The following is a 26,420-nucleotide window of genomic DNA, read 5'->3' on the forward strand; positions in this document are numbered from 1 at the left end:
AGCAAGCCACCAGGTCTAGGACTCAGAGCATAGTTGGCCATGTGGGCGTTCAGCACCTTAACCGTTACGCCACCTGCTGGCCTCTTTTTGCCCTTTGTTAAACTGGGTTATTTATTTCACTTTGGATGCAAGTCCTTTATCCAATTTGTGATTTGAAAATATTTTTCTCTTGTTGTGTGACTTGACTTTTTCTTATTTTAATAGTGTATTTTGAAGTGTAAAGGTTTTTAATGTTGGTGAAGTCCTTTTTATTAGTATTTTCTTTATTTCTTGTGTTTTCGATGTATCTAAGAAATTTATGCCTTACCCAAACTTGTGAAGGGTTTTTCCTATGCTTTCTTTCTGAGAGTCTTACAGCTTTTCAGTTTTTATATTTACTGATCAGTAATAATAAGAAGACATTTTTAGTATGTAATAAGCATAGGCTTAAGAGATATTTATATACAAAATGATGCGTTTAGAACTTTACCTCATACCATACAAAGAAATGAATAGAATCATACTTGTTTTGTTTTATATCTTATGATAACCTGTTCTTTTATAATAGATATAAAAACCTCTTATTTACTATGTACAATAATGCAAGTTATCTTGAAGTTTTAAGTGTAATAATTTCGTCTGGAATAAACTTTGGTTATAATTATTGATTTATCGATCCCCTCCCCGCTTTGTGTGTTTCAGAATTTTGGTTTGCAAGCTCATTTTGAGTGACGATACATCCGCTTCCTCCTTCCTTCTCATCCTCCCTGTTGTATTCAGTTGATTGAAATTTTCTCTAGATCTCATCTAATGATTCTTTAGTTTTGTGATTTTTCTCTCCCCAATTCTTTGGTGGCTTAGTGTACAATGGTGTTTTTCACATAGGACTCTCTCCCATAAGGTTGAGACTGTGGGAACACAAACATGGAGATATTTGGATATTTTTGTTCTCTGCCTACCTAGGTCCACAGTTTATATAACTGTATAGTCCTGGGCAGTAGATCTGGCCAGTTTTCCCAGTTATAGGGGATTCTTTTGATTCATAGCTCTTCTCTGAAAAGGAACTTATGACAGTCAATATTACAGTTCCTAAGCCCCCAAATGTTGAACTTCATTGAACTTAGTTGTCTCTTAATTGTTTTTCCCCTATTGTCAGTATTTTGTAGCATAGCAAGTGTACTGAAACTTGACTTCAGAGGTCCGTCTTGACTGGAATTCATAATGTTTTCTTTAATTACAAAAATAATATAAACTTTTATTCTAACAGCTCATTTATGGGGGCATAGGGGACCTCAACATTATCTGGCATATTTATTTCTTGAAAGTAAAAAATAATTAGGGACCAGCAGTTGACCTAATGGTTATGTTGATGGACTCCCACGTAGTTGACCGTGGTTGGAGTACCGGACCCGGTGGCTTAAACTCACGCTGGGCCCATGTGTGTGTGTGTGCCCAAGATCCCTAGAGGAGGAAGGGATTGCGACGTCGCTATCCCCCCTGGGGGGTGATTTCTCGCTTTCTGTCTCTCTGTCTCTCTCTTTCTGGTGAGCTCACGTGCCCTATAGCAGAAAACCTCTCAAAAAAAAAATTAGATGTGAAATATCTTTGATAAAATACTAACATTTGTTGACTTTTGATAAGGGCATGCCCTGGAGAGACAGAAAGTGAGAAATCACCCCCTGAGGGGATGGGATGGCCACCCCACAATCCTTTCTCCTCCATTCTCACCTCAGGATTTTGGGCATTCATCACACATACCCAGTGTGAGTTTCAAGCGGCTGGGTCCAGGACTCAAACTGTGGTCTATTACATGGGAGTCCAGCGATGTAACCATTACGCCATCTGCTAATCCCTACTTGTAGTAACTTTGTATTTTCTGTTTTTTTTTTTTTTATAATGTAAAAATAATTTAACCAAGAATTAATTAGTACATAAGATAAGTTAAAGAGAAAGTCGTCTTCCTTTTCTCTCTCTATCCTTTACGCCCACCCATTCCATGAATTCCAGTGCTCAAGGATAAAGTCTTACGTTTATATATATCCTTTCATACTTTTTCTCCTCTGTCTCCTGGAGTAAAGTTATTTTGCCTTTTTTTTTTTTTGAGAGGTTTTTGATATAGGGCGCGTGCACTCGCCAGACAGACAGAGAGAGACATAGAGACAGAAAGCTAGAAATCACCCTCCAGGGGGGATGGTCACGCCGCAATCCCTTCTCCATTCTCCTCTCGGGATCTTGGGCACGCACGCACATGTGCCTGGCGTGAGTTCTAAGCCACCGGGTCCAGGACATGAACCGTGGTCGACTACGTGGGAATCCAGCGGCATAGCCATTATGCTAACTGCTGGTTCCCTTATTTTGCTTTTTTAAATTAAAATAAATCCATGTCACATACGTTATTTTGCAGCTTGCCATTTTGTGTGTGTGTGTGTGTGTGTGTGTGTGTGTGTGTGTGTGTGTGTGGTTATGTGTCGTGGAATCTGCCCTGTCATTATGTGGAGACCATCAGTGTAATGGAAGCATGGTGTTCTTAGGATGTGTGTACCGTGATTCATTCCCCTCTTCCTTTGCTTTTGCACATGTTGCTCGTGTCCACTTTTTATTTCAGCTGAATGGGACTGAGCATTTTATGTGTTCATACTGGTGCTGCCTTGGGGATAAGATGGTGAAAACGGGCTCCTGGGTCAGTGTGGCCTCTGTCCTTTGTTCGCCGGAGCTGCGTACATCCCGACTTTGTAACGTTTACTGTTGAGATGCCAGCACATCTCTGGAAACCCAGTGGGCCCTCTTAATTTTGGGTATTACTATTTTTTTTTTGGACTGCATCGCTTGGTGAGTGTTCTCTCTGTGAGATTAAGTCCTCGGGAGTCATGATAGCAGGGATCTGGACTTTGCCAGGGCACCAGCACATTTCAGAATATTCACTCACGCGTTTCAATCAGCATGCAGATCTGACCGAAAGAGGAAATGCTCATCATAGTTTCATTCTTCCAGCATAAGATGTTTACTCAGTTGATAGCTCGACGCTCAGGGTTGTGAATCATACCATTTTGAATGAATTTGCAAATATATATCATAGACTTTATTCCTCACAAAGGTTAAAATTAGCTGCCTCATCATTTAGCAAGTGCCGTTTGAATTCTAGATTTTCTTCTTTTATCCTGCCGTTTCCTCAGAGGACTGGTGCATTTCTACAATAACATATTTGTTTTGTTTTAAAATGACTTTATAGCAATAAGAAATACATTTCTTCCTTTTGTCCAGGTTTGCCATTTAAATCCACTTTTAAAAGACATTTTGCAAAAATAATACACTTAAGTTGTCAGTCAGTAACAGAGAAATCTGTGGGTGTTAACAGTGTCCTTTAGGGAAGCGTCATGATATTACTTTTCCAGTAGCCCTAATATGTATCTCTCCGAGAGACCTTTTCTCCACTGCTTTGGTTTACACTTGGCGGTGGCTGCATTTTCTCTATTTCCCTCACTGGTTTTTACCTACACTTCACGAAGTCTTCTGTCCTCACCATTTCACCACAACAGTTTGCAATAACCTCTTGTTGATAAATTCCTGCGTCAAATCTCAATCTTTATCTAGTGACATGTAAGTAACATTTGACTTGTTTGTTTCAGGGACAACCCATTTGTTTTGTTTTCCTGAGACCTCAGTGACTGATTGTTCTCATAATAATCTTTGGCTTTGCTGGTTTTTCTCTAGCTAAATGTTCAATACCCCAGGCCTCAGTCTTTTTTTATTTAATTTGATATAGGTTGTGAGTGCTCGCCAGGGGCAGGGTATGGGAGGAGGAGGAGAGAGAAAATGAAAAAGTCACCCCACATGGGCTGGCTGTGCTACAATCGCATTTGGTGTGTTTTTCAAGTCACTGGATCTGGGACTCCAACCACGCAGTCAGCCTTAACCATCATGCCACTGGCTGACCCCAGGCCTCAGTCTTTAAAACTCTTCTCTATCTGCACCCATTCTCTAGATGGTCTTATTCATTACCATGACTTCATTATCATTTTTTTATGAGATTTTTGCCTTAGGGAGCATGTACTCCAGGGAGAGAGGGAGAGAGACAGTGAGAAGGAAAGTGAGAAATCACTCCCCAGGGGAGATAGTCATGCCTCAGTCCTTTCTCCTCTGTTCTCCTCCTTGTATCCTGGGTACGCACACACATGTGCCTGGCATGATTGTCATGCCACCGGGTCTGGGACGAACCTTCTTGTCCATGGGGGAGTCTAGAGAGGTCACTGCTTTGCCATCTGCTGGTCCCTACCATGACTATAAATACCCATGTTGTGCTGAGGATTCTCTGTTTCATAGCTCTAGCCCCACGGTCTCTGTCCAGGCTTGTAAGTCCAGCTGCCAGTCCAGCATCTGTGCTCACATTTCCTGTAGACACCCTGATTTCTGTGGGTTCAAGTAGAACTGTCAACTCCCATCCCCTTCCTCTACCCGCGTGCCTCACCTCTGCAAACAGCTGTGCCTTTCTGTAGTCGTGCCCTGTCGGGAAGTAGCAGCTGTCTTCCTAGTCGTCCACGCACAAGCCTCGCTGTCATCTCTCATTCTCCTTCCCGACATAGCCAGGCTGTCGGAGAGCCCCATTGGCTCCGCTCTCACAGTGGGCTCAGAGTCGGACTGCACTTGGTCCTCAGCATTGCTGGGATCCCGCCCTGGGTTATCATGTCTACCTAGAGTTTCGGAGCCACGTCCTACGCGTCCCTTTTTCTTCCTGTCGTGTGTACTCAGCCATGCTGCCAGAGCAGTTCTTTCAAGTTATGTCAGATCATGCCTACCTTTTCTTTAAAACCTTTCAGTCAGAGTAAAAACTAAAGTTTTAATTAATTTATTTAGTTTAAAATCTTAGTTATTTCTTCCAGGAGAGAAGGCTATAGAGTGAGAGAGAGAGAGAAACAAGTATCCCTAGCAGGTACCTCATGCTTCAGTTCACCCCCAGCTTTTGCCTGCCCTTGTCCTGGACACACACAGACAGCATGTACAAGGAGGCCCTGGGACGTGAACCCGGGACTGAAGTCTCGCGTGGCAGAGCATTGCATTCCTAAAAAAAAATTCCTGCGGTGCTGCCATCTGGCCCTTTCCTCAGGCCCCCAATAAACTAAGTTTTACAGTCACCTACAAGGACACATGCTCTGGCTTCTCCGCTTCCTGTGACGCTGTATTCCCACCCCCACCTGTCCCCACCGCCAACATACACAGTCACCTTGCTCAGCTGCCTCCATTCCCATTCTTTAAACATTCCCAGTAAACTTTTCCTCTCGGTCCCTGTACTTGCCCTACTCTCCCTGGACTGTTCTCTCCCTCAGTATCCCGAGACTTGTCCTCTCACTTCCTTCAGGAGTCTTGTCTCAGTATTGTTCGAGTGTCTTCCCCCACCATTCCACTTTACTGTTCTCCCTTGCCTCGCCGTGTCACTCACCTGGTACACCTCTCCGACAGCCTGTGCGTTTTCCACTTATCTCCTCCTGGAACGAAAGCTCTGTGTGGCAGACTGCGTTCGTTCTGCCAGTGCTGTGTTTCCAGCATCTAGCACAGTGCCTGTCACAGGTGAGTCACAGGTGTCTGCTGAAACGTGAATGGATATATGAGAAGGTGACGGCAGGGACAAATTCTGCTAATACCAGGGAGGAATATTTGAATGGGGCCCAATTTGCAAAGTTCTCAGTTCATTGGTAAAATGAGGCTGTTTTTGTCTTTCTTTACTAATGTACCATGAGTTCCTTGGGAACAGGAGTTATAGCATCTTTTTTAATCACCAGAGAGTATGTGTGTGCATGCTTTAGTTCATAAAATGAGACTAAACTCAAACTTTTGATCTGACTCCCAGTGCACGGCGTTTACTCATTGAGCTTTGGGGTTGACTCAGCGTAGATTATATCTTAATTAGCATGCTAACCCTATTGCTTAGGGCTGGGTCTTGAACACAGGAGGCATGTCAAAAATATGTGTTCAGGAAACTTACTTTGAAAGTATATCTAGAACCCCAAATCATTCATAAAAAGTGATTTAAATAGCCAGTTGGTGGCATAGTGGTTAAGGTGCTGGACTGTCACATGACCAACAGTGTCGAACTACAAGTCCCATACTCAGAGACTTGAAACTCACACCAGTCTTGTGTGCATGCATGTATGCCCAAAATCCCAGGTGCAGAATGGAAGAGAATGGATGGTGACATCTGTTTTTCTTGATTAGTTTTCTTACTCTGGGCCCAAGAATGCTAGATCCCAGAAGGGCTGGGTTCCTTCATCCACTGAAATAGTGTACTTAACTTGGCGTGTCTGTGAGTGCGTCTGTGACCTTGTGTTCGTGTGAGTGCACATGCCAGTGAGTTCAAGTTTCTGAGGGAAGGAGTTGGCTTTCATCAGATATGTGTGGAGATCCATGGCTCCCAGAGAGGAGAAGAGCTGGTCTGTGGCCTTTCCTGCAAATTAGCAGATGAGTTGAACATGTGCCAATAGATGGCACAGAGGTTAAAGCTGCTGAATCCCATATTGCCAACTGAGTGGTTCGAGTCCTGGACCTGACACTTTGAAAAACAGGCTGAGTGCAGGTGCAAATGTGACCAAAATCTTGAGAGGCAAGTGGAGGAGGGGAATTGTGGCATGGCTGAATGGCTATCTTCTCTAGGGTGTGATTTCTCACTTTTCCTCTCTCTTTTTCTCTGTTTCTCTCTGACAAGTGCAGGTGTCCTATAGCAAAACAAAAAAAACAAAAACAAAAACAAAAAACCCGATTGCATTTTTTAAAAGAGGTTTATGCCTTAGGGCGCATGCACTCTCGGAGAATGTAGGAGGGAGAGAGACAGAGACAGAGGCAGTGAGAGGTAAAGTGAGAAATCCTTCCCAACACCCGGGGTGATTGGCTATACCTCAGTCCCTTCTCTCCTGTTCCCCTCTCAGGATCTCAGGCTCGCAGTCAAGCGAGTGAACTAGGAGTGACTGTCAAGCCGTTGGGTCCAGTACTTGAACCATGGTTGGCCATGCAGCAGTCCAGTGACATAACTGCTTTGGCATATGCTGCCTCTATGATTACGTTCTTGAGATTTTGAGATCAGGACAGTATTTGCTGTGTTTGGTGCATGGAAGCACATTGGAATATTTTAGGCTGTATTGGAGAAGAGGCAGTGGTTGAAGGCACCTGGAGCTCTGTATCTTTGCCTGGTTAGTGCGCCATTAGTTCAGCTCACAACAGACCAATAGTTTTCTGAGAAATTAACCTGCATATTTCCACACTAGAAGAATCAACTCCTCAGAATATTCATTATTGTAATTGACCAGTGAGAATCGTTCTAGTGAGTCACTCTTCACGTGAACTGTCCTTGTTCTTGTTTCTGTTTGGTAGTGGTATCTGTTGCAGGATTTGAAAAATATTAGCACTTCGTAAGTTAACCTTTGAGCTGTGGAACACACTTGATATTAATGAGGTTTCACGTTAAATTCTTTGCTGGGAATTGTTGAGTTGGTTTTGAGGTTTATTCTATTTCTGCTGTTACACATTCTTAAATTAATTAGCAGTGTGCCACTACGAGTGTAGAAAGTGCCAGTGTAAGCCTTTCAGGGTTAAATTTTGCCTAACCTCTTTTTTCTTTCCCCATTATATGATGTTGAAAGAAAACTGTTTTTCCCATTAATGTTTCTGGTTACACTGTGAACTTGGTAGACCGCCCCCAAATTAAATGTTTCTTCTTGGTCCAGATGAGGCTTTTGTTTTACTTTCTCTTTTGTAATTCTCATTAGGGGAAGCGCTTACAGAAAGAGAATTATCTCATACTTTCTGCATGTGTGAATATTATTGACCTTCTGAGACAACCTTTTAAGTTTCATTTGTTTTAAACTTTCTATCTTGAGCTAGCCCATTATATGAATAGATGTAAAGTTTAGTTTCATGTTATGAAAACAGAGTAATTATTTTGTGGTGTGCATTTTTGGGGATATCTTTCAGCTGGTTTGATTTACGTTGGAGTGAAATTGTATTCTATTTAACTGCCACATTTCTTACCGTGTTTATATTTTCGGTTCTGTACTTGGATTAGTTGATGGCATTCAAATCATTCAGTACGCCCTCTCAATTACGAAGATTCTAAAGATGAACAGGAGTTGAAAATGTGACATGAAACCTTATTTGAATAACATTTGCCTACTCTAGACACAACATATTAAGCTTTTGAAAATTTATCTTCAAGCATTTAAAGATGCAGTCAAATCCTTTTTTTTTTTTTTTTTTTCTGTAGGCTACATGTGCTCTGGAGAGAGATAAAAAGAGGGGGAAATTGAGAAATAACCACCCTTTAATCCCAGGAGGGGATGACCATGCTGTAGTCCCTTCTCTTCCATTCTCCTTTTGGGATTTTGGACTCACACACATACATACCTGGCATATTTTTCAATCCACTGGCTTTTGGACTCCATCTACTAGAATCTAGCACCTTAATCACCATGCCACCTGCTGTCCCCAAACCGTATTTCTTACACCTGTCTATAGATCAAACTATATGTATTCAGGGAATATTATAATAAATAGTGTCCTAGTTCTTGAATAGCTTGCAGCCTAGATGGAAAAAAAGACAAAGAACAATCATAATACTAATCTGCTGCATACATTAGAGGTGTTCATAGTGTTATCAGTGGCAGGAGAGGGCAGCGTGTTGTCTTAATGAGATCTGACTTACAGCAAAAACATTACGTGTCAAGAACACTTAGAGGAACATCTTCGTGACCTTGAAGTAAGTGAAAATTTTTTGTACATTTGATGCAAAAAGTACAAATTGTAAATGAAAATTCTCCAGTTAAGGACTTCTGTTAATCACAAGAAATCATGAAAAGATAATTCAGAGTGATAGAAAACAGACAAAAGTGGCTTACTAACAAGGCATCTGTATTTAGGATATGTAAGGAACTCCCGCAGGTGAGTAGTGTCTGATCTTCTTCGTTGCTCCCCTTTACAAACTCGGTCCTTGACAACTAGTTCTTGTAAGTGTCACTGCCCGTTTCTTACCTCTGCCACACTTAGCTTTGCGTATCAAACCTTTAATGTTTGCGTGTGTCCCTGATTTTCTTCTCTTTTTTTCTTTCCCTTACCCTTAGTAAGGTCCAGCGTGGCGTTGCTGCTGCTTTACTGAATGGCTGGCTGTAGAATCTTTCGATTCTTCTCTTACCTAGCTTACCTCACACCCTTATCACAATTCGACAATTAGAAATAAAAATATTTCAACATATACATTCAGGTGGGGAAAAAAGCCCATGGTAACCTCATTGCATTCCCAGTTTCACTACATTAATTTGGTCCCAAATTATATGGAACTCAGGCTAATAATACAACAGTCTCCTAACTGAATTTCTGCCCCTGGAATAATATTTCTGAAATATTTCCATTTAAAGCCTTTTAGTGATTCCTATTCGTTCAGGTAGTGGGAGGTTTCGGACTTACCTCTGCCTTACATTCATCCTCAAATCTGCCATTTCCGTTTCTCTGCTCTTTTCTTCGGCTTAGTTGAATCCTTTAAGTTTCTTCCAATTTTCTATGTTTTAAAAGTTGCATTCTCCAACTGAAACCATCTTCAGCATTTCTTCTCTGGAAGAAAATTCTTTCCTGCCAAAATGTTCCCTTCTCTGTGAAACCTCCTGTGATTGCGTCCCATCATGTTCTGGCAGTATTTCATGTGTACTTCTTTGAGAAATTAATAGTATTACTAGGTTTTAAAATTTTTTTATTCTTAAAATTTTATTTGTTTATTTATTTTTGTAAGGTTTATTTCTCCCATGAGTGAGAGGGACAGAAGGGAGAAAGAGGAGAATGAGCCCATCAGGCCATCAGGATCTTGAGGCCATGGTGTTACCCCCCGCCTTCAGCTGGCCCAGCATACACAGTAAGGCCTCTGAACTCGAACCGAGAACCTTCCCTTATGGGATTGCCTTGATTAGCATCATATTTTACACTGCCATTATGTGGTCCCTGACATATATTATTAAAGTTTATTTATTTTTTTAAAAGAATGAAAGAGAGAAAGACAAGCTCCTCAACGTGGTCCCATGCTGTGGTCATCCCCGCTTTCCAAGCCAGCCAGGATCCCAGTTGTGTGTACCTGGCATGTACAAGTTGGCCAGGGAACTGAACCTGTGACCCTCTATGTGGATCATCACTTGAGCAGCACATTACTACTGAACTGCTGAGTAGATTCTAGAAGTTGAGCTTATTCTTTAATTCTTTTCTCTATATCTTAGCCTCCCTGCCTAGTTTCTCATTTTTGTCACCACGTTGCTGAGTATAGTGCATGTCACCAGATAAGAGTCAGTCAGTGAACAGTTACTGAATAGCTGAATGAATTCTAATTCATTTCTGATTTTTCTATTTGTAACTTTTTTTTTTTTGGAGAGGTTTTTTGCTGTAGGGTGCATGCGCTCACCAGAAAGACAGAGACAGAGAGACAGAAAGCGAGAAACCACTCCCTAGGGGGATGGCCATGCCGCAATCTCTTCTCTTCCATTCTCCTTTCGGGATCTTGGGCACGCATGCACACGTACCTGGCGTGAGTTTGAGCCACCAGGTCTGGGACTCGAACTGTGGTCAGCTACATGGGAGTCTAGTGACATGGCCATTATGCCAACTGCTGTTCCCCCATTTGTAATTTTTTAAGTAACTGAAAAGTATGACCAATAAATAAAGATGCTTACTATGTATTTTACATATATTTGCATATATACATGAACAGATTCACACATAGACATATAAAGAGAGAAATCCTGTATAGTTAACTCGGATTCCTTCTCCGTTTGTTTCTGGGAGAACTGTTTTAGGCAGTGTTACTCATGGAGATCTCAGACACAGCACTAGTTTCAGTCAGTGCAGGGCCTATTAGGGGGAGAAACCTACCAATAGGAGGAATTGGCATGTGCACGATCTCCAAAGCTTTCGGTCCCCACAGACAGGCATGCTTACTCCAGACCTGGTCGGCTGTGTGCACAGTGACAAGCTGCCCAGTGGGAAGAGGCCTACCCCTATCATGTGGTATAGGAGCCAGAGGTACCATTTACACCACTGTGTGACTTCAAAGCTGCAGAGCAGAGGGGCCTCTGGAACTCAGGACCGGGAAGTATGTGTTTCTTCTGCTAAGTCAGACCTCGTGAGCCAGCTGTTGCAATGTTACCAAAGTGGGGTGGAAATGAGTCTTCACTGCCATCTCTTCAAAGGGAAAAAAATAAGGGAAGAAAAAGTAATGTAATGTCACCTCTAAAATGACAAGTTTTGGTTTTGTGTTCCCGTCTAGTTTTTATGCACGGTAGACACATAAAGCACTTAGTAAAGTTCTGGCAACTTGCCAGCATTCAAGACTTGCCGTCTATCAGTATTATTAATTTTTTTTTGAGGTTTTTGCCATCGATTGTATGCACTTGAGAGAGAGAGAGAGAGAGAGAGAGAGAGAGAAAGAGAGAGAGAGAGAGAAAGAAAATGAATGAGAATGAAACAGAAAGTGAGAAATCATCCCCCAGGTGGAACGGCCATGCCACAATCCCTTTTCCCCATTCTTCTCCTGGGATTTTGGGCATGCATGCATGTACCTGGTGTGAGTTTTCAAGCCAACAGGTCGGGACTCAAACCATGTGAGAATCTAGTGCCTTAACCACATTATGCCACATGCTGACCCCTTTACTGTTTTGTTTTTAAGTGTATTTATTTTGTTCATAAGAGAACACACATGTATGGCATGCAGAGAGAGAGAACTGAGTGAGGAAAGCCCTCAACAGAGTCTGGTCACACCTCAGTCCCCTTCCCTCAGCCCTCCTCATCAGGATCTGGGTGCCCAGACATGTGCCGACCTGTTTCCAAACCTGCCAGGGTTCCAAGTCATAGCTGGCCACGAGACTTCTTTCCAGCACTGCAGTTCATTTTGCTGCTGGCAGCACCTCCTACGCCGGGCCTCTTATTTCTTCTGGGCAAGAGTTGTGTTTCCTCCTATCTAGGATTTCCTACCGTGGCTGTTTCAGAAGTGTTTGATAATGAACTTTGATCTTTGTCTTCCTCTTCCCTCCACAAAGGAGGATGGTTCGTTTTCCTGATTGCCGAAACTGGAAATTATTGAGGATGTGCGGCGTAGCCCCTGAGGTCCCTGGGGGGATGCCCATCGATATGGAAGGTGCTTTCCACACTCGTCCTGCCCCAGTCCTGGTGCACGGAGCTTAAGCGCACGTGTGTCCATCGTCCTCCGTCCTTCCCTTCCTTCTTGTCCGATCTGTTCCTCTCTTCCCCTCTCTCCTCATCGTTACACCCCAGTGTGTGTTTCATTTATAGCATCCCTCGGCATGGGTAGCCACCTTTCAGGCTTGGAGCCTCACGTGGCTCAGTGTTGAACAAGGTGGGTCAGAGGCACTTCTGGAAATCTCCACTCAGTTTTCCACCACTGCACTGATAACAGTGATTCTGGTTGGGTGTGCCTACGTTAGAGACCCAGATATTTGAAAAAGGTTCTCTACAATATAGATTTGCAGAATGGTTTTAGCCTAATTATAGCTATAGATTTAATCCATGTTCTCCACTCTTCCATAATGACAGTATTTCTCTCTGATTTCTGCTTGTAGCTTTTTCATTGCCAGCGGTCGCATGTGCTTGGCAGAGAGAGATGGGATGGGGGTGAGAAAAGCACCCCCCACAGGGGTGTGGTTATGCCACCGTCTCTCTCTCTCTCTCTTTTTTTTTTTTTTGAAGAGGTTTTTGCTATAGGGTGCGTGCACTCGCCAGACAGAGAGATAGAAAGTGAGAAATCACCCCCCAGGGGGGATGGCCATGCCACAATCCCTTCTCCTTCAGTCTCCTCTCGGGATCTTGGGCACGCATGCACATGTGCCTGGTGTGAGTTTTAAGCCACCAGATCCAGGACGCGAACCACTCAACTACGTGGGAGTCCAGCGACATAGCCATTAGGCTAACTGCTGGTTCCTGCCACCGTCTCTTCATCTCCATTTCTCTGTTCTGTTGAGATCTGGGACATGTGCACATGTGGTCACATGTGGGGTCTGGCTTCCTTAACTACTAGGCTGTGGGACTGGTTTTGTTTTTTATTTTAATCAGTCAAGGTTCAGTTGGAGAAAAAGAAAATATCCTGGCTATTATAAGCACCAGGTGATTTATTTTGTTTTAATGAGAAGTTGGAAGCTTAGAAAATCACCGAAGGGACTGAGACGGCAGGCTTTTGATGTGTTTCTACCAGTAACTCCTAGAGGCACAGTGTAGAGCTTGCTCAGGAAGGGATCCCGGTCTGCCTAGACAGCTGGGAAATGAGCGAGGCCCCAGCACTGTGGCCACCCTGACTCTCTAAGGCACAAGCCTCGAAACAGAAGCTCCTAAGTGACTTTTAACTCCCTTTACCACTGATGCGAAAAAAGCAACCAGAACTAAAAAAAAAGAAAAACGAGCTGAAGTACTTCTTGCCAGTAGCAAATCACAGACATGGCAGATGTATAGCTCCCTCCCCCAGATTTCATGTAGCCTGTATATAAAACTTGAAGAAACTGGGTCATAGGCAGAGCACCAGCCGTAAGGGGGCCCAGGAAATGTGTTTAGCTTCCCCACGTCTAGCCATAGTAACAGCCTGTAAGGGGATCAGATGACAGTGAGTGAGCCAGTCTGTAGCACCTGCCCAGTCCGAAACCCAGGAGGGGGCTGTTTTCTATTGGCACCTTTACCTCAGACAGCTATGTTCTGCATGGTCGCCCTGATCGTCTGGGAGCAATTTTCTACGGCTTTTCCTTTGTTAATGTGCCGTCCATTCCCCCTGTTTTCATAGTTAAATGATACATACTATTCCATTGAGTTGATGGCTTATACATTTCCTAATGTTCAAAAATCCCATAAGAAGCAGTTTTTTTGTTTATTACCTATAGTTGAGAATACACATAGCCTTGAACCACGGCATCCTGGGTAAATTGTGAACACGGTTTAGCACAGTTTAAACATGTTTCCCTTTAGAAGGGAGAATCTCAAATGTACCTCCATTTACGTATCCTCACACTAGTTTCTGTTTTGTCATGCTGCTGTAACATATGACTTGGCAACTTTAGAGAAGTTTTTTTTCTTTTATTTTCATTTTTATGTTGTATTTCCCCCTCTTCCCAACCCCCCCCCCAAGGCCGTGTGTGCTCGCAGGGGTAGGGGGAGACAGAGACAGTCAGAGGAAAAGTGAGAAATTACCCATGGGGGATGGCCATGCCACAATCCCTTCTCCTCCATTTTCCTCCCAGGATCTTGAATGTGCATGCACGTGTGCCCAGTGTGAGTTTCAAGCCACTGGGTCCAGGATTCGAACCACGGTCAGCCACATAGTTCAACTCTGTAACCGCTGTGCTATCTGCTGACCACTTAGCACCTTTAAAACAACATGCTTTTTTTTTTTACTTTTCATTTCCCGGATCTGGCAGGTTTGGCTGGATTTGCTTAGTATCTCACAAGGTCAAAATCAAGTCTGGAGACAGGAGCAAAATCTGTTTCTTTGCTCCTGAGTGTCATTGACAGAATTTGTTTCCATGTGGTTGTAGGACAAGGGGTCGGTGGCTATCTCCTGAGGGCTGTTTTATTTCTCGAGATCGCCCAAATCCCTTGGCTTTGGCCTCTTTACCTTCAAAGCAGTCACATCCTGAAGCTGAGGCCCCTCATGTGGAAGCTCTTTAGTTAGCACATGGAGATTTTCTTTTTTTTTTTTTTTTTGGAGAGATTTTTTTGCTATAGGGTACGTGCGCTCGCCAGACAGACAGAGAGAGAGACAGAGAGACAGAAAGCGAGAAATCAACCCCCAGAGGGGATGGTCACGCCACAATCCCTTCTCCTCCATTCTCCTCTCAGGATCTTGGGCACGCACGCACATGTACCCGGCGTGAGTTTTAAGCCACCGGGTCCAGGACGCAAACCGCGGTCGACTACGTGGGAGTCCAGCGACATAGCCATTACGTTAACTGCTGGTTCCCAGCACATGGAGATTTTGAGTTCTGGCTGCCTGCTTCACAATTGGCAGGAGGTTCCACAACCTTTTAAATACCATTGATCTTCCACTTGTTTGGATGAAAAACAGTGTCTTTTAACATTTAAAGGTGGATGGTCTGAATCTTCTACTTTCACCTGGTTCAGAGTAGCCTTTTTCAAATGAATAATGTATTTATTAATTAATCTAAGTATGACGTACTTAAAAATGGGAACCAGATAGGACCAGCAGATAGTGTAATAGTTATGTCGCTGGATTCCCGTGTAGTTGACCACGATTTGAGTTTCGGACCCAGCAACTAAAAAAAAAACCTCACACTGGATGGAGGAGAAGGGATTGCAGTGTGGTTATCCTCCCAGGGGGTGATTTCTCGATTTCTGTCTCTTTGTCTCTGTCTCTGTCTCTCTCTCTTTGGCAAGTGCATATACCCTATAGCAAAAATCTCTCTTAAAAAAGAAAAATGTGGGACCAGCAGTTAGCGTAATGGCTATGTCGCTGGACTCCCACGTAGTCGACCGCGGTTCGAGTCCCGGACCCGGTGGCTTAAACTCACGCCGGGCGCGTGTGCGTGTGTGCCCAAGATCCCGAGAGGAGAATGGAGGAGAAGGGATTGTGGTGTGGCCATCCCCCCCTGGGGGGTGATTTCCTGCTTTCTATCTCTCTGACTCTCTCTGTCTGTCTGGCGAGCTCACGCGCCCTATAGCAAAAACCTCTCAAAAAAAAAAAAAAGAAAAAAGAAAAATGTGAACTAGGACAAACCAGAAACAAACATGAGTGTGTCATTGTTGGAATATTACATTGGTTAAAAAAAATAAATATCCATTATTTGCTTTGTAGGTATTTACAAAAAGCATTATTTGACCAGTGTGCTATTTTTCCCCCCAAGGTTTTTTTTTTTTAATTAATTGATTTATTTTTACATTTTCCCACATTTACTTTACATATCAAAAAATTTTTGTTCATACTCCATAGTTTTTGACAGTTGATAAACAACTTTCAAAATTTCAAAAAACTGAATTTTAAAGATAACTTTCAAAATATTTGTTATAATTTTGTTTGTGACTATAACAACAGAGACAATATGGTTTTAAATGTTTTTGAGAAAATATTTACATATCAGCTACTCAAACTGTTGCAAAGCAAACACCCAGCACACAATTCACACATAAACCTTCTCAATTGAGCCCTGCCCACCTAGTATTCTGTGATATACCATCTGCTAGCAAAGATCTGTCTCTTTTTCTTCCTTCAAAGTCTTTCTCAAGGTAATCCTCTGGTGGTGGCTGCTCTTCTGCAGTCTGTACTTATTCCAGTGCTGGGCTAGAACCAAGTTTTCTGTTGTCAATGATTTAGGAAGGTCTCCTGTGCTAACAGTGCTTTGTTTTGTTTTGCACTTCTTTTGTTCCTGGTGAGCATGGATTTAAATTGATCTGTCTTCCAATCTCACGGCTCATCAGCAGTCGCATCATCACTCTTTGCTCTGTTCTGATGACAATGTACATATTTGCTCTCGCCTTTTTTTTTAATCACAGGAAGAAGTAAGTGTTCCAGGCGACAGTTCCCCTGACCTGTTGCAGTGGACGACTGCCACCACCATGAAGGTGCTGTCCAACACCACCACCACCACCAGGGCTGTACTGCAGGCTGTCAGTGATGGGCAGTGGTGGAGGAAGTCTTTAACGTACCTTCGACCCCTGCAAGTAAGCACTGCAGCTTTCTCTTTGAAATCAGTTGTGAGGTTCCTGTCCAGTCATTAGTGCTGCTCTTCAATTCTCACTGTTACAGCTTTATCTTTTCTTGGTTATTAAAATAATCTTTTAAGAAATCTAGGTCTCTTTGGACCAGCATGTGGCATGGTGACTAAAGGCAGTGGATTCTATGGCTGACCACGGTTCGAATCCCAGACCTGGTGGCTTGCTTTCTCACTTTCTCTCTCTCTCTGGTGAATGTACATCCCCTGTAGCAAATTAATAAATATTAATAATAGATAAAATTAAATAAATAATTCTTTAAGGGAACAAAAAGAAAAAAGAAACCTAGGTCTCCCATCTGATAGGGGATGACTACTCTGATTCATGGACGGTATCTCCTCCCATGGAATACATGCAAAGGGCACCGATACGGAGTTAGGTAAGGTTTCGTTTACGTATTAGAATGGAATGGAAACATATAGGAAATGGAATGAGATGAAAAGGAAAATCATTTTATCTGTTCTTATTTGCTCTTGGTATATTTCTATAGGCCAGTACTGAGATAGAGTGTTAGCAGCCAGCTTGGCAGCTCCAAGGAAAGAGAAGAGTTTACCGGATCCTCAATTCCAATCTGGAAGTAGAGGTCAGGGCAAACTATAAACCTTTGACATTCCTTGCAGGGACATCGGACCTGTCATCTCCCTGCTGTCTTCTCTGCAATCTCATCCTGCAGTCCTTTAGGCTCACACTGGAAAGCAGAGGGAAAGGAAACACAAACACCTGTTATCAGTTCACCCCAGACGTTCACTGAGTATCTTATTTATTCATCCACTTAGCAAATGCTCCAAGATGTTTTCAGTGTGTCAAATACTGTGCTAATCCCCGGGAACAGAGTGGGGAAACACTTCATTCTGATTTCCTTCCCCTGTGGAACTTCTATGTCAATTGTGGAGTTAAAGAAACTAAAAACTAAAGTATTTATCTGTCAAAGCCATGGCAGATGGTAGTGAGTGCTCTGAACATAACTAAACAAGGAGTGTTACTGGGGGAGTAAAATCCTGATTTAGATAGAGAAGTTAGGGTTCTCACAAAAGATATCCCTTTGAAGAGAAAAATGGTGAAGCCAAGCAGCTCAAGGGCAAAGCCCTGTGGGGATCATGCTTGACCTTTTTGGAGAACATAAGGGAAGCCAGTGGGGTTGGAGCAGTGTAAACAATGGGGGAATTGAAGGAGATATGGTCAGGGAGGTAGAGGGGCAATCATTTAAAGCCTTATGTAGTCCACAGTAATGACTGTAGAGTTTGTAAGATGGAACACTTTTGGAGAATTTAGGCCATGCAGTTGTGTGACTCAGCTTTACTCTTCCTAAGATCACTCTCCCTACGGAGAGCTGGCCGTAGGGAGTCAGGAGCAGAAGCAAGGAGGCAGGGAAGTCTCTGGCCCAGCACCCCAGGTGAAAGATGATGGTGGTTTGGACTAGGTCTCTTTGGACCAGCATGTGGCATGGTGACTAAAGGCAGTGGATTCTATGGCTGACCACGGTTCGAATCCCAGACCTGGTGGCTTGCTTTCTCACTTTCTCTCTCTCTCTGGTGAATGTACATCCCCTGTAGCAAATTAATAAATATTAATAATAGATAAAATTAAATAAATAATTCTTTAAGGGAACAAAAAGAAAAAAGAAACCTAGGTCTCCCATCTGATAGGGGATGACTACTCTGATTCATGGACGGTATCTCCTCCCATGGAATACATGCAAAGGGCACCGATACGGAGTTAGGTAAGGTTTCGTTTACGTATTAGAATGGAATGGAAACATATAGGAAATGGAATGAGATGAAAAGGAAAATCATTTTATCTGTTCTTATTTGCTCTTGGTATATTTCTATAGGCCAGTACTGAGATAGAGTGTTAGCAGCCAGCTTGGCAGCTCCAAGGAAAGAGAAGAGTTTACCGGATCCTCAATTCCAATCTGGAAGTAGAGGTCAGGGCAAACTATAAACCTTTGACATTCCTTGCAGGGACATCGGACCTGTCATCTCCCTGCTGTCTTCTCTGCAATCTCATCCTGCAGTCCTTTAGGCTCACACTGGAAAGCAGAGGGAAAGGAAACACAAACACCTGTTATCAGTTCACCCCAGACGTTCACTGAGTATCTTATTTATTCATCCACTTAGCAAATGCTCCAAGATGTTTTCAGTGTGTCAAATACTGTGCTAATCCCCGGGAACAGAGTGGGGAAACACTTCATTCTGATTTCCTTCCCCTGTGGAACTTCTATGTCAATTGTGGAGTTAAAGAAACTAAAAACTAAAGTATTTATCTGTCAAAGCCATGGCAGATGGTAGTGAGTGCTCTGAACATAACTAAACAAGGAGTGTTACTGGGGGAGTAAAATCCTGATTTAGATAGAGAAGTTAGGGTTCTCACAAAAGATATCCCTTTGAAGAGAAAAATGGTGAAGCCAAGCAGCTCAAGGGCAAAGCCCTGTGGGGATCATGCTTGACCTTTTTGGAGAACATAAGGGAAGCCAGTGGGGTTGGAGCAGTGTAAACAATGGGGGAATTGAAGGAGATATGGTCAGGGAGGTAGAGGGGCAATCATTTAAAGCCTTATGTAGTCCACAGTAATGACTGTAGAGTTTGTAAGATGGAACACTTTTGGAGAATTTAGGCCATGCAGTTGTGTGACTCAGCTTTACTCTTCCTAAGATCACTCTCCCTACGGAGAGCTGGCCGTAGGGAGTCAGGAGCAGAAGCAAGGAGGCAGGGAAGTCTCTGGCCCAGCACCCCAGGTGAAAGATGATGGTGGTTTGGACTAGGGTGGCTGTTCAGGAAGTGGAAGTGCTTGGTGGGGGGCTGTACTTCGTAGTATGGATTTGGCTTGTGCAGAAGAGAGGAGACCCAAAGATGGTGGCACCAACTGTTAGAAAGATGAAGATACCATTTACTGAGATGCCGAGTACCTGGCTTTGGGGGAAATCAGTGTGTCTCACATCCCCATAGGAATCACACTGGATTATGGTTACTTTTCTGTCTTACCTATTAGGTTTTTCCCTTTACTTTTTTTTTTTTTCTTAATTTTTGCCAGAGGACACATACACTTGCTGGAGAGAGACTGAGAGAAAGCATCCTCCTTCGGATAGTCATGCTATATTTCCTTCTCCTCCATTTCTTCCTTCTTCTGGGATTTTGGACATGCATACGTGACCCAGAGTGTTCCTCAAGCTGCTGGGTCTGGGACTTGAATCATACAGTCAACCATGTGGGGTCGAACTGCCTTGCCCACCGTGCTCCAACTCGCTCAGGTTTTTCAGGTTTTGGAAGGGTTATGTCTTAACTAAAGTCGTTTTTACTGCACATTGCTGTCATTGTGATCGTCCTTCACAGCAGCAGCTTCATTGTCTCCCTAGACTACGCTGCATAAAGTAGCGCACAGCAAGCTGGGGTTGGGGAGTGGGGATGTCCTTTACCTTTACCTGGCTTTTCCAGTGAAGAGCTTGACAATCTGTTTGAGGAGAGCAGAACGTAAAGGTGATGGAACTATACAGGGCTAGAAAAGTGCTTGATGATCAGGGGTGCTGGTAAGTCTGGGCGGTGTGCGCACGGGTGGTATGTGAAGGAGCTGGGAATTATGGCGGGCACAGTCATGGCAGCCGCCTCCTCTGCGGTCAGATTTCAGCAGGCGGGGTCTGATCTGAGGAGGCTGTCAGCATGAATGGGACTCTCTGAGAGCTAGAAAGGCAGAGGCCTGCAGAGTGCCCAGAGCAGGTCAGTTTGGTTGGAGTAGAGAGTTGTATTTAACGTTAATTAATACTGAATAACCTTCATGTTCTTCTGTGTAGCTTAGATTGTATGCCGTCGTCTGTTTGCTTTGTCCAGAGATGCTGAAGGTTTTCTGAGCAAGGCAGCGACACTTACTAATGGTGTTTTAGGATGGTTTTTCCCACTGTAGTATAAAAAGCTCACCACGTGTTATGAAACTGATTGCTTCAGTCTTCCTGATTCATTGATGTCAAAGTGACCAGGAAGATCAAAAGGCACTGCAGGGTGCTCTGTGAATGTAGTCAGTCTGTCGCTCTCTGCTGGGTATCTGTGTCACTCTGACACACTCTGTTTAGGTCTCAGAAAACACAGTGATGAGTTTCTTCTCAAGTCAGCCTTTTCCACCTTCCTCTCTTCTTTACACCCACCAACTCCACCATGCATACACACACTCGCTCTCTTTTTTTTTTATCCACTGTTTTCCACTTTGTTCTCTTTAGGGGCAAGAATTTGGTGGTGCTTATCGAATCGGACCCATAGCCAATGAAAATCTAGAACAACAAGGATGTCATACTTTTTACGAATCTGTCATCTCTAATCCCTTTGTCGCTGAGGTAAGGACAGTATGTCTAAGAAGATAGATTAAACTCTCATGCTATCGTAGTATAGACAAAATTGAAATTTTTCTGGAAACCCTCTTTGGCTTGGCTCTTATTCATGCTATTCTTTGGTTTTAAGTCATTTGTTTCATATACATTATGACATATGAGATTGAAATCTATTTAAAATATTGCATAAAGTAATATGCTTTAGTAAGTGAGATATTATTATTCATGTCACTAGAAGACATAAAGTCCTGTGACTGTGTTTTCTAAGAGTATGTTCACAGAAAAATGACACCATCATGAAATGGTGAAAATGCTTCTTTCGTTTAGTCTGAAGTGACGTATGACACCTGCCGGGACATCTCAGTAGAAAGCTTTGCAGAGGTGTTGCTGAGGACTGGAAAACTGGCAGAGGCCAAAACGGAAGGAGAAGTGTTTCCAACAACAGAAGGTAAGAAAGAAGATTCTAGTTTCTTGACAGTGTGTAACTCATATTAGAACAGTAACCAAGAATGTGTGAATGAAAGAGAGGAAAAAAATACCAAATTTTTCAGTAATTTTGAATCACATACCCTGATACCTCATTCATCCATTCATTCATAGCATTTATTGAGAACTTGATGTCTCCTAGTTAAGTATATTGAGGATTTAAAAGGACGAATAACATGTAAATAAACTGTAAAGTGCTTCTCATAGAGAATGCTATAAAATGCTCAGTAAGTCTTTCTTTTCTGCTTTTATGCTTCATAGAATGTAGGTGTATATTTGATCTTAAAAATTTTCTGTTCAGTGGCATATCGTTCCATCTAGAATTTTTTGCAGAGATAAACACATGCAAGTCCAAAGACAGCTTGCCATTTGCTCTTTTATTTTGCCTCCTTACTTCTTTGTAAGGTTGTAGGGTAGTTTTGTGACTGCGTTCTTTCAGTTACCATGCTCTGCCTTCATCCTTACTGAATATGTCATGACTCAAAGACTGCTGAGGCTCTAGCTGTCGGTCTGTATTCCAGGCGTCAGTGAGGAGAAGTGGGGAGGGCAGGACACTTGTCTTGGAAGTCTTATCCATAGTTTCTACTTAAAAATCACAGCTAGCTCAAACTGCCAATAAGCCTGGACAGTTCCATGTTTACTGAGAGCATTGCCTTGTGGAGCAGAATTAAAGAATTCTTACTTTTGTGAAATAAAACCACTATTTCTCCCAAAATCTAGGTTGTAATTTATTTTTAGATAATTATTTTTAAATTGTCAGAGGTCGTGTGTGCATGTTAGAGAACTAGAGAGAGACCGACAAAGGAAGAAGGAGAAAGCACTCCCCTCCATGGGGCGTGGTCATGCCCCAATTCCTTCCCCTTCATTTCTCCATCCTGTTAGGATTTGGGACACCCACACAAACTCTTGGTGTGCTTGTCAAGCCTCCAGGGCCAGGATTTGAACGATGGTTGTCCATGTGGGATCTGATTTCTTTAACCACCTGGGTATGGAGCTGACCTGATAATTTGTTTTAAGACAGAATCTTATTATTTATTTATGTTCAGGGTTTTTTTAAATCCATGAAAGACAGATAACCCCAAGAGGGTCTTCACGCTGCAGTCCACCCGCCTCAGGCAGCATGGATCTTGGGCATGTGAGCACGTGCCTGGTGTGTGCAGAAAAAATGCAGAATGAACCTGGGAGCTCACCTCGTGGCTTCAGCATGGCAGAGTTGTGTCATCACTGTATGAATGGGCTGGCACCTGACAAGTTTTTTCAGTCAGTGTTTTTATACATTTGGTAAGAGGAGAGATGTTTTTTAAGCTGCTGGGTGCAGAACTCGTACTGTGGAGTCAGTCATGTGGGATCTAGCACCTTTAGCCATTAGACTACGGGGCCAGTTTCATCATATGTATTTCTAGCATTTCGAGCAGAGCTGTGAGGATTTTCTATATGGTAGGTGCAAAATAAATGTCTTCTCACAATGGTGAGATAAGTACAATGTGCAGGTCGTGGTCATTGGGACAGTGAGTTGAGCATGTGCTCGTGGGTCATCTGTATCCAAGTATGTGCACTATTCTTCGTAGTGCATGTTGGATTTTAGAGGTGGTGTCTGCCCTGGTGTTTCTTTAATTGATCTTTGCTGACACTGAGTTTTTTTTTGTTTGTTTTTTGTTTTTTGTTTTTTTGTTTTTTTTTTTGAGAGGTTTTTGCTATGGGGCATGTACGCTCACCAGAAAGAGAGAGAGCGAGCGAGAGAGAGAGACAGAAAATGAGAAATCACCCCCAGGGGGGGATGGCCACGCCGCAATCCCTTCTCCTCCATTCTCCTCTTGAGATCTTGGACACGCACGCACACACACATGCCCAGTGTGAGTTTAAGCCACTGGGTCCGGAACTTGAACCATGGTTGACTACATGGGAGTTCAGAAACAAAGCCATTATGCCAACTGCTGGTCCTGACACTCAGATTTTAATGTTCCACCAGGGGAAAGAACTTAAGTCTATTAAAGAATTAAAAAAAATATTTTCAAACATGATTGAATTGAATGGGAAAAACATTTTGGAGCATCTATGTATATACTGTAATATATTGTGTATATTAAATATAGAAGTAATTTTAATAATTCATTATATTTGCATGTAGCTTTATAATTTATGAAGCATTTTTCTATATATTATCACATTTAGATCTTTTGATAATGCTGATATACATGGAACTGATCTCTTTGGCTGTTTTATATCAAATATGTTAGAAAATCAGCAGAATTGAAGAGTGATAGATGTTAAATGACCCAAATTAAAAGTTATGGTAAAAATGTGATTCCTGACATTGGTTCAGAAGTAGGTCATAGTACATATTAAACTTCTCAATATGATCTGGTTCTTTAGACGTTTTTTTAATAAAGTTGATGAAAGGTTTTTATGAAGACTAGCTGAGAAAAATTGATCATTATTTATTTAACTAAATGAATGATTTAATAGCTAATGATTTCCAAATCAATAATATAGGCAACTATTCTCTGTGAATTTAATTCTGGAATTAGATTTTTCATAGAGTACTTTCTAGAGGCACTTATTTTACACAAAATTAGTGCTTGGAGGCTTTGTCATAGATTTCATCTGATTTTTGCTATGGGACTTGTTTAGAAAATATATTGTATTTAAGCTTTGAGTACTACCATTGCAAATTCAATTCATTAAAAAAGCAATCTAAATGGTAACGTGAAGCCCCTGCATTTCATCACTAGCCATTATGACATGTTGGGGATCCCAGTGTAACACCATGAACAGTCTACACACCATCCTCTAGAAATTTTGTTAGATATTGCTTCAGATGGTTTGCAGATTCCAAGGCTGAGGAGTTTTCTGTGCATAGGGATGTGATTTCCACTTTGGAAGAATCCTTGAGTCGCATTGAAAGCTGACAAGCATGTTATGATGCCCAGGAGTGGAGTGGAGTGTGTCGTCCTCCCTCCCACTCTCCCGCGTCAGTTTCCTTTGATAGTTCATTCGTTTATTAGCAGGGGCCTTGGATTGTAGAGATTAGGGACCTGTTATCCTGTGTGGGGAAAAAAAAAAGATGTCATGAGATAATTCAACAACTATGGCATTAGGGATCAGGGAAAAGATCCCTTTCCTTTGCCCCTGGGTTCATAGGGAAGGTGGCGTTCTTGATATCTGTGATCAATTCTTCAAGTCTCAGCATAGCAGGAAGGTCATGGGCTTTGTGTGGCCAGAAGCTCAGCTGTGCCGAGACCAGGCACGCAGAATTTGTCCAGACATACCCTCCAGGAAACCCCCCTTGGGCCAGAAGTAAATGACAGAGATCTTGAGTATTTGACACAGAGGATTATCTTTGTCTTTTCTTTCCCTGTTTTATTAAGAAAATTTCAAATGTGCAGAAAGTTGAAAAAGAAATTGTATAGTTCATTTCTATCTGTCCTCTATCTAGATTCCACAGTGAACATTTTGCCGTATTATCTTTTATTATTATTATTTATTATCTACACTCTTCCCCTCTCACACTCTCTTTCCACTTTGTCTCTAGTGTCTATTACAATTTTTAGTACTTTTATGTTCTGCAGTCTTTCAGTCTCTACCATAGAGTACAGATAGTTGGTATATGTTGAGTGGAGACATGCAGTGTCTCTCTTTCATAACCCGACTTGCTTCATTCAGCAACAAATCTTCCATTTTTGTCCACTCTCTATCAAATTCCAGGGCCTTGTTGTTTTTTTATGGCTGAATAGTATTTCATCGAGTATATGTGCCACAATTTTACAACCCATTCATCTGTTCGTGGACATTTGGGTTGATTCTACATCATAGCAATCATGAATAATGCTGCAATTAATATAGATGTGCAAGCGCTTTTCCGACTGAGTGCTCTTCTGTCCTTTGGGTAGATACCCAGGAGTGGAATTGCTGGGTCATATGGTAGTTCTATTTGAAGGTCTTTGAGGAACCTCCATATCATTCTCCACAGTGGCTGAACCAATTTACATCCCCACCAACAGTGTAGGAGTGTTCCTCTTTCACCACATCCCTCCAGCACTTATCATTATTTGTTTTTTTAATCTTCACCGTTTTGACTGGGGTTAGGTGGTATCTCCTCGTGGTTTTGATCTGCATCTCCCTTACAATGAGGGATGTTGAGCATTTCTTCATATGTTTTTTGGCTGTTCATATGTCTTCCTTATAGAGTTGTTTATTCAGCTCATTTTCCCATCTTTTAATTGGGTTAATAATTTTTTTCCGGGTAAGCTATTTGAGTTCCCTGTGTATTCTGGTTATTAGTCCCTTATCTGAGGTACAGTTAACAAAAATTCTCTCCCATTCCAAGGACTTAAAAATCACACCAGGTATTTGTGAGTGAGTGCACAAAATCCTATGAGGAGAATGGAGGAGAAGGGATTGTTGCATGGCCATCTCACCTGAGGAACATTTTCTCACTTTTCCTCTCACTGGCAAGTGCTGGATGGCAAAAAAACTTAAAAACAAAAAACAAACAAACAAAAAAAGTAGTTGAGCTCTTGAGGGGAGAAAATGTAAAGTGAGATTGAGATAGTAATGAAGTAACTGAATACCCACCATCGAGGAATCAAAGAGGAGGGAGAGGATCTTGAAACGGTCATGTGCACATGTGTAGGAGAATGATTTGAGGAACAGATGCAGGAAACAAAGTGTCTTGAAGCCAAAGGAAGGACCATCTAGTAGAACCTATTGCTAATGTAATATATGAGAGAAAAGCCATTGAGTTTGGTGACTTGGGAGGTGATGTCAGTTGGGACACAGGAATGGCAGACTCGAGGAAAGAATGAGTGTCAGGTGGTAGGATGCTGTGGGGTGGACGACTTGCTCATGTAAGAAGCTTTTCATTGGAAAGAAAGGGGGGCCCTTGACTGCTGTCAAGGGAGAGATTTCTTTC

At 42.5% G+C, this 26,420-nt stretch overlaps 1 protein-coding gene across 3 annotated transcripts in view; it reads left to right on the forward strand.

Moving 5' to 3' along the window:
• The window catches only part of NBAS (NBAS subunit of NRZ tethering complex), a 423,746-nt gene that overhangs the window by 263,969 nt on the left and 133,357 nt on the right, over window positions 1-26,420 (forward strand). For all 3 annotated transcript variants that reach the window (XM_014589621.2, XM_014589625.2, XM_006140811.3), the window contains 3 exons: window positions 16,492-16,659; window positions 20,915-21,028; window positions 21,350-21,470. In XM_014589621.2, coding sequence (XP_014445107.1) covers window positions 16,492-16,659; window positions 20,915-21,028; window positions 21,350-21,470 — 403 coding nt within the window. The remainder of the gene's footprint in view (window positions 1-16,491; window positions 16,660-20,914; window positions 21,029-21,349; window positions 21,471-26,420) is intronic.

Source organism: Tupaia chinensis, unplaced genomic scaffold (genome assembly GCF_000334495.1).
Source record: "Tupaia chinensis unplaced genomic scaffold, TupChi_1.0 Scaffold000045_1, whole genome shotgun sequence".
Lineage (NCBI taxonomy): Eukaryota > Metazoa > Chordata > Mammalia > Scandentia > Tupaiidae > Tupaia > Tupaia belangeri.